The following is a 7,882-nucleotide window of genomic DNA, read 5'->3' as shown; positions in this document are numbered from 1 at the left end:
TAGCTTTTATAAGATCTCATAAGCTCCAATAAGCTGGAGTTACCAACTGACGTTTCGACAACTCCGTTTATTTTTGCTTAAATTTTTCTCAACACTTGGTAATTTGAGTTCCAACTCAACATTGACTAATACAACCCATATTTTAGGCCCAATACATGATCATACTATTGGGCTATTGGCTAACAGGAAACATTTAAAAATTAAGAATAAGTAATTAAAAATAAATAAATACAGAAGGAAGATCGAAATAGAGGTTGAGGTTCAGTATCCCCTTTTGAGGTTTTGAGGGAGAAACATACAAGACGAACAATCGCAGCTAATCGCATCAACCTTCTTCTTCAAATTCAACTTTATTTTATATTTTATCATTCAATCAGATATTCAATTGGATTCATAAAAGTATAATTAATAGATACATACATTCAAAATGAAGACGACAAAAGGAGGCAAAGTTATGAACCCTACCGACGCTTATCGCAAGGAGCTTCGTAAGAAAGAATTGAAAAGAGTAAGTTTTATTCTGATAGTTATATATATATTGTAATTAATTCAATTTTGATTATGATTGTTGTGTGTTATTGTTATTAATCGTTTTAATTGAATTCAATCGTGCCGTCCTGTTTTTGCCCTAATTCAATTCAGATGCTTATTGATTTCTGCAGTTATATTTTTTGAATTTTAGGGTGTATAATTTACACAGGTTTGAGGTTTCAACTTTAAACTATTTATCTATGCAATTTGCCAGTATGCAAATTTATTTTAACAATTACAAGTATATACAAAAAAAATCAGAACTAAACATTTTAGAATTTACCACTGTTGCAAAACACCCCGGCTCGAGCCGTTGCGACGGTTTGGCGACTAGCCCATCCCGTCTCGAAGAAAACCGTTTAATATGACAGTCAACGGTCAAAATTCGAGTCCAAGTTGAAAAAAATCAGGTCAAAGTCCCTCAAAATTCGGAAAAGCCAGAAAGTAGGTAAAATCGGTCAAATTTGTCGTATTTTAGTTTGAATTTTCTGTATTATATTAACGGGGATAGTGATTATGAGTACAAATTAGTCAATTAAAGTTTTTGGCTTTAAAATATGTACACATATATACATTTATATACTTATATATTTAAAAGTCAACTTTGGTCAACGTTCGTCTCTATCCTGTCTCGAACGTCTCGACCTTTTTAGGACCGACCGTCTCGACCCCGTCTCACGTCTTTTGCAACCTTGGAATTTACAGTGAAGTATTTGCTTTAATCTGGAATTATGTACCTGATGTGTTAGTGTAATCTTCTTAGTTTAAAATGGGTGTATACTTATTTTTGACAGAACAAGAAGGAAAGGAAAAAGGTGAGAGAGGTAGGGATTTTGAAGAAGGATCCTGAAACCCTCAAGGAACAAATCGACAAATTGGAAGCGATGAGTAAGTTTCGAATTATCTGAATTTCTCTTTATAACTCCCAATAAGTCAATATATACTTAATTAAAGCTGTGACATACGTATGTTGAGAAATTTGAAGCATTTAGAACATAAAGTGAAAATGCTCAAACTTCTCAATATAGAACTAATGTAGGCTTTACATGAGAACAATGGTCGTAGTCGTGAAAGTGACAAAATATCTACACTGACACCAATTGTGTGTAGTATGACATTAGATATTAGCATCAGGGTTATATCTAAGATATAACTGAATTCTCGTGGCATAATTGTTCTGACTAAGATCATATTTTATCATAGACAGTTAGGCGTTTAGGTTCTTATCACGCATAAAAGAATTATAAAATGTATCTATCCCATTATGAAAGAAATTAACGAAAGGAAAAACAAAATTGTAATGATAGATGTGAACTAGATTAGAAAAGGTAAGAATCAGATGTACTGTTAAGTTAGAATTAGCGACTGAGGTTTAGTTTCATCTTCTCCCACAAAATAGGATTTTTATTAGTGATGATACAGTTAAGTTTAGGCAACATGTATATGTATACGTTTCTTATGGTCGTATAAGCAAAGAAGTTAGCTGGGTAATTTTATTTTTATTATTTTCATAAGCCTTGTTACTTTTTAGTCAACGTTTTTGATCATTAGTCAAGTATAATATTTGCTACTAATTGGTGCAGAGGCAGATGGTGCTCTTGATAAAGCCAGGAAGCACAAAAAAAGACAACTTGAGGATACATTGAATCTCGTTATGAAGAAAAGAAAGGTAACGTATCAGGTTACGGTCAAACAAAATTGTAATACGAAATAAATTGGTTTGTTCCAGTATATTTTGCATCTATGATAACCATCAATGAGACAATGACAAACGTTATAGTTATTTTTTTTTTGAACATCAAAATTTTATTTTATAAAGCAAACCCTCTAGCAAGAAGCTAGAGAGCCAAAACAACCACAAGTTACACTGGCTTTACAAGCCAATCGTTCCAAGAAATATTAAATAATGTATAAAGATAACTGTGGATGATCGAGGCCTATTTTACAATTTTGAACAGGAATATGAAGAGAAAATGAAGGAAAAAGGCGAAGCTCCAGTTATGTTTAGGTTAGTTTTGTCAGTTTTCTATAATAAGCATCTAAAGGCAAAACGTAGTGCATTTGGATATTAAAATAAATTTTATTTAGCTTAAGCATTTAATATTGTTCTGCAGTCACTTGGGACCTCCTCGAAGACGGACTGCAGAGGAAGAAGAGAGAGCTAAACACCCACAACCCGAGGTACAGTTTCAACTGTGGGCCCAATTAAATAATTGAATTCTTAACCACCTGTAGGTCTAAGTTAATTAGTAATATTTGCAGGATTCTGTTTATTATCATCCTCAATGGAATCCAACTGGTGCTCCTCCACCTGGAAAACCGCCAATGTACAAGTCATCGTTAGGACCAATAATTCCATTAGTCGAAGGTTCATCAAGTGGTGCTGCAAACGGTGAATCAGATGACGTTGAATCTTCGATTCCTCCGCCACCACCGCCTCCACCTTTGCCGCTAGGCGATGCGGAGTCTAAGGATGATGCTTCTTTACCTGCATCACTCCCTTTACCGCCGCCACCTCCAATGCCACCTAAGCCTCCCACGTCAGAGTCAGCCACCATGTTGCCGCCACCTCCACCGCCACCTGGCGCTGCGGGAAACGATAGTGAGAAAATTCAATCTTCAAAATCAGATGACTCAGCCTCTCAGGCGGCATCCATCAAGCTTCCTCCTCCACCGCCACCGCCAGGCTTGCCACCAAATCAATCCGAGGGTGTTTCAGAAACCAAGGACTATTCTAAAATGATTCCACCGCCACCTCCTCCAAGGCAACAACCGCCACCTGGCATGGTCCCAGTTATGCCAACAGATATGCTAGCGCCGCCAGGTATGTCTCGTTTCCCACCACCTCCTCCAGACATGCGGCCGCCACTACCACCTCTCCCTTCGGGAATGATGCCACCCATGTTGCCAAGGCCGCCATTCGGACCGCCTCCAATGATGAGACCGCCGCTTCCTCCCGGGCCTCCTCCTGTACCAATGGACGATTTCTTGAGACCAACTGTACCTCAAAAACCCTCATATGTCAAATCAGCTGCATCCACTGTTGTCAAGAGGCCTTTGGCTCAGCATACTCCACAACTAACCGCCATGGTGAGCCTAGTCTATCAGTCTTTATTTGTTAATTTCTATAGATAGTTTAGAGTAATTTACACCAATAGTCCTTGTGTTTTACATGAAATCACTTCAGTCATCTTTATCTTTTAAGGTTTTAATGAAATTACATCAATCTTCCTTATCTTTCAAAACTTTCACCTAACGTCCGTGACTTACGTAAAAGTGTATGTCGATGGTCCTTGACCTATTCAAAATGTGCATTAATAGGAGGGACCATCAACGGACATATTCAGATAAAGTCGGGGACGATCAGTGTAATTTTTATAAAATTGGGACGATTGGTATAATTTCATGAAAACGAGAGAAACTATTACTGTAATTGGTAAAAGATAAGGACGGTTGGTATAATTTCATGTAAACTACAAGGACTATTAGTCTTTATAAACTATTGTTTTTCTATAGTTTATTTTGAGTATTTAACACTAGGAGTTATCCTATTTTTGATGTTGTAACTTAAAATATTTGGGTATTGTAGGTCCCGGCGTCCGTACGGGTGAGGAGAGAATCAGCTGCTCCAAAGACAAAACCAAAGCCATCCGTTTCATCGATAACCTTAGCTTCACATCCGGCACCAACTCCAAGCGTTCCGAAACAACCAACGGCTAAAGTAACGTCTTCAGCAGCAGCAGCAGCTAAACCTCCAAGTGTAGATGATTCTTACATGGCGTTTTTGGAGGATATGAAGGCTCTTGGTGCTCTTGAGAACTGATATAACTTTGAACGAAATTCGTACGGGATAAAGTGATGGTAATCACCTGGTGCAAGTAGAAGACTTAGATTATATATTGTCATCACTTTAAATCCAGTATTAATCGTAAGATTAAACCGTCCGTTGTGACCCTTCTGTTTGAAATTGAGGCTGTAAACTGGTTTCTTGATTTTAGATTGTATTGGGGTCAGGTTGAACGTTAGCTGCCATGGGTTGGACTTGCTACAAAAATGTATTGTTAAAGAAATTTTTATTTTTATTTATTTTTATGAGGTGTTCCTGTGTCAATTGGGTCGTTTGTGGGTCTAGGTCAAGACTTGATTCCTTTGTTAGGTTCAGTTTTGGTTCATATAATGTCTCATTTATGCATATCAGAAATATTGTAATACTTAAGTCTGTCATTAACCTAATTGTAGAATTACTCCGTATAAGACATCAAAATATGTCAAATAACGTATATGTATTTGTATTCGTGTTAACATTATAATAAGAAGAATTGTATGATGAGTGCAAAGTCACTCCTTCCATCTGTCCATGTGAATTCTTTCCCATTTAAGTCAATGAAATCCCTCAATTTGATAACTTAGCGGTTAAGAGTATGCATTTCACAAGCATCATTACTAAATTGATTATTAAGTAGGCGGTACTTATTACAAGAATTATGAATGAATTGTAAATTATAAATTATATAAATTCCATTGTTCCCAACCCGAGTACATGTTTTTAATAGCATGATCTTTGGAGCAACTTCACCAACTAATCAGCTCATGTGAACAACTTGTATCTTGTGTTACAAATTTAGGGGAGTTTCAACAAGAACTTGACACCCACCGAAACATTTAAACATATGATAACAAAGTAAACAAGAAAATTAATACACGAAACGTAAAAGAATGTAGTTATATTCAATATTGTTATTGATCTAATTCTCGGCCAACCAAAGTGAAATTTTTGTATTTGCGTAGGTGTTAGGATTTTCTAACTGTATGATCTTACCTCCCACAACATCTAACCAGCTAATTATGACTCTTTTTGATACCGTCGAATGAGGCACCTGGATCACGCCGCACTTTCACATTGCTATACTACGAGGGAAGGAAGTCTTTCGACACCAAAAAAATACCACGAGCAATAATCTGATCTATGCTACTCGCTTGGGACCAAGAATCTCTCTTTGGATACAACACCTAACTCACAAGTTTAGGAGATAACGGGTCGGATTCTGACCCGACTCTGGCAACCGCATTGTCCAAGCTATCCATCTGTACATCAAATCATCCACCTTATTTACCTTTCCAATATAGAATAAACCCGTTGGTAGAACAAACACATGGACAAAACCGATCAAGATACTATGCAAGAACGCCATCACACCCTTAATCTTCCACTTCACCGCTTTTGTTTTCATTACTAGAACACCGACCAAATACGTGCACACAAATATTGACGAACCCGATTTTTCACCCCGAGCCAACTCCTACTGTACGAATGTCGTTTTAATAGTGACTCTTAGAAAAACCTCTTGTTCATCTTCCTCGGCCAGTCACAACAAAGTTGCAATTGGAGAGGATCTACCTGAAGTACCGAAGACTCTAGTGTAACCAATTTTACCCGAACTCCCTCATTAGTTTTGATACTTCACGAGCTCCTATTCGAACAAGATCCCTCAACAAGCTTAGGAAACCCAAGCCCTCTAGGATTTTCAACAAATATTCTTCCACTTAGCCATTCCTCCGAAGGAATATCAACCATATACTTGTTCCCATTCAATACCCACGAGCAACAACCTGACCGCCCTTAATAACCTTCCAGTACTGATCACCAAACACAACATAAAGCCGTTATTGTCCAACTGCCCAATCGAGGGCAAAATTTTCTTGAGCTTAGGTGTGAACCTTACATCCTTCAATATCCACTCAAAACAAAGGTGTCTAATGGCTAAGTTTCCAATGGCCGCAACATCAAGTATCATCCCAACCTCCATACGAATCTTGTCGGAGCAATACCTGAAATTAGTCACCTCGCTCATATACTGGGTAGCATGAAACGAGGAACATCCTCGATCACTGCAGTCACTGAGCTCCCACTCGACTTAGCATTCAGACACTTTGCCTTGTAGTGGCTTACCTGCTTACGTTCCTACCATTTTATGGACTTCTCGATCTATTTCTCCAACGGTTGATACTCAAAGCTAAACCTGAACTCTAACCCAAATCTTTCCTCCTGATTCCTTCACTGGGAATTATATCACGAATTCCCTCAAAAGTGAACTTAGTAGTTTCAGATGAACCACTAACTGTTTCGAGTGTGCTAGATCAACTCTCGGGTAATTAAGACAATATAAACAATGCCTCCAGCTCATGAATTAACCCCAACTAATTTTAATCGAGTTAAAATGAGCTAAATTCGTTAACATGATCCGATGCTAAGGAACCCTCCATCATCCTAGCGTTCACCAACTGTCATATCAAGAATACCTTAATAAAAGCATAAGGATTTTCATACATGTTAGATAAAGCCGCAATTAATCCTGTTGTGTTTCACCCACAATGTTGTAAGCAGAATTCTTGGCCAGAGAAAGTCGAACAAACCCCTAAGACTTTGCATATCTAACAAATACCACACACCTTCATCCATATCTCTCAGTTTAACAGCCAATAATGGCTGGTACAACTTCTTTTTATAGACAACATCTTCTATTTGCATCTTCCAGAAACTATAATCTTTCCGATCAAACATATCTATCTTCACATCACTTTTATCTGTCATTGTTCCCGGATAACACTCGTAACACAAGCTCTCATACCACTTGCTAGGAATTTAGGGAGCCCCAATGTAACAACCCGACTTTTTCCGTTACTATCGTTACTTGCCCATTAAGTTATTTAATAGAACTTACTTGAATTTTGTGTATTTAATCAAATTAAGTGCATACTTGGTTCTTTGAGGACCACTATAATTAATATGAGAATATATTAATCAGAAAACTTATTTCATGTTTTGAAATTCAAAGAAAACGATACGGTTTTGAAGACTGCAAAAGAGGTCCCGTGAGACTGCGTAACGATTGAATTTTTAATAAAATAATTATTTTTAATAATTATGAACTTTAAGAAGAACTTATTTAATTTATTATCTTTATTAATAAATTAACTTGGTGGGATGCGTTTTAACAATCAGTTAACGTTCCGGGAACCCGGTACGGTTAACGGCAACTAGAAACGAACCACACTTAGCGTGCTAGCAAGCCAAAGCATAATGTAATTTAATTTTAATAATTATATTATATAATTATTATGTTTTAAACATACTTTCAATTTAGTAGAATTTATATAGATTAAAAAAGCGAGAAATTAACGTTTATCGATTCGGTTTACGTTTTCGGCTAACGACACTTCAAGGCTCTTAACTGGATCCCATAGAAAGTCATCTAACATCATTTGAGTCCATGAACTTCCTTTTGGACCCTCTTGGCCAAAAATTCCCATATATGGGCACCCCTTAATTAAATTTAGCCCACTTGTTAAT

The 7,882-nt window shown here is 37.0% G+C and overlaps 1 protein-coding gene across 1 annotated transcript; it reads left to right on the top strand.

Annotated features, from left to right (window-relative positions):
- The first annotated feature begins 324 nt into the window (after window positions 1–324).
- On the top strand, window positions 325–4,642 carry LOC139866387 (protein EARLY FLOWERING 5). The gene is made up of 7 exons (XM_071854616.1): window positions 325–508; window positions 1,326–1,419; window positions 2,115–2,200; window positions 2,490–2,539; window positions 2,646–2,712; window positions 2,794–3,621; window positions 4,121–4,642. The coding sequence occupies exons 1-7, from the start codon at window positions 428–430 to the stop codon at window positions 4,352–4,354; spliced, it is 1,440 nt and encodes a 479-aa protein (XP_071710717.1). The 5' UTR covers window positions 325–427; the 3' UTR covers window positions 4,355–4,642.
- The last annotated feature ends 3,240 nt before the right edge of the window (window positions 4,643–7,882 follow it).

The sequence above is a fragment of the Rutidosis leptorrhynchoides genome, chromosome 9 (genome assembly GCF_046630445.1).
Source record: "Rutidosis leptorrhynchoides isolate AG116_Rl617_1_P2 chromosome 9, CSIRO_AGI_Rlap_v1, whole genome shotgun sequence".
NCBI classification, from domain to species: domain Eukaryota; kingdom Viridiplantae; phylum Streptophyta; class Magnoliopsida; order Asterales; family Asteraceae; genus Rutidosis; species Rutidosis leptorrhynchoides.
The sequence above is the reverse complement of the archived record's forward strand: the minus strand, read 5'-3'. Positions and strand labels throughout refer to the sequence as shown.

Bases quoted from the DNA above. Each gene is read 5' to 3' on its own strand.
- LOC139866387 (XM_071854616.1), top strand. From the start codon at position 428: ATGAAGACGACAAAAGGAGGCAAAGTTATGAACCCTACCGACGCTTAT. The intron at 2,540-2,645 runs GTTAGTTTTGTC...ATTGTTCTGCAG, and splicing joins GAAGCTCCAGTTATGTTTAG to TCACTTGGGACCTCCTCGAA. The intron at 2,713-2,793 runs GTACAGTTTCAA...TAATATTTGCAG, and splicing joins CTAAACACCCACAACCCGAG to GATTCTGTTTATTATCATCC.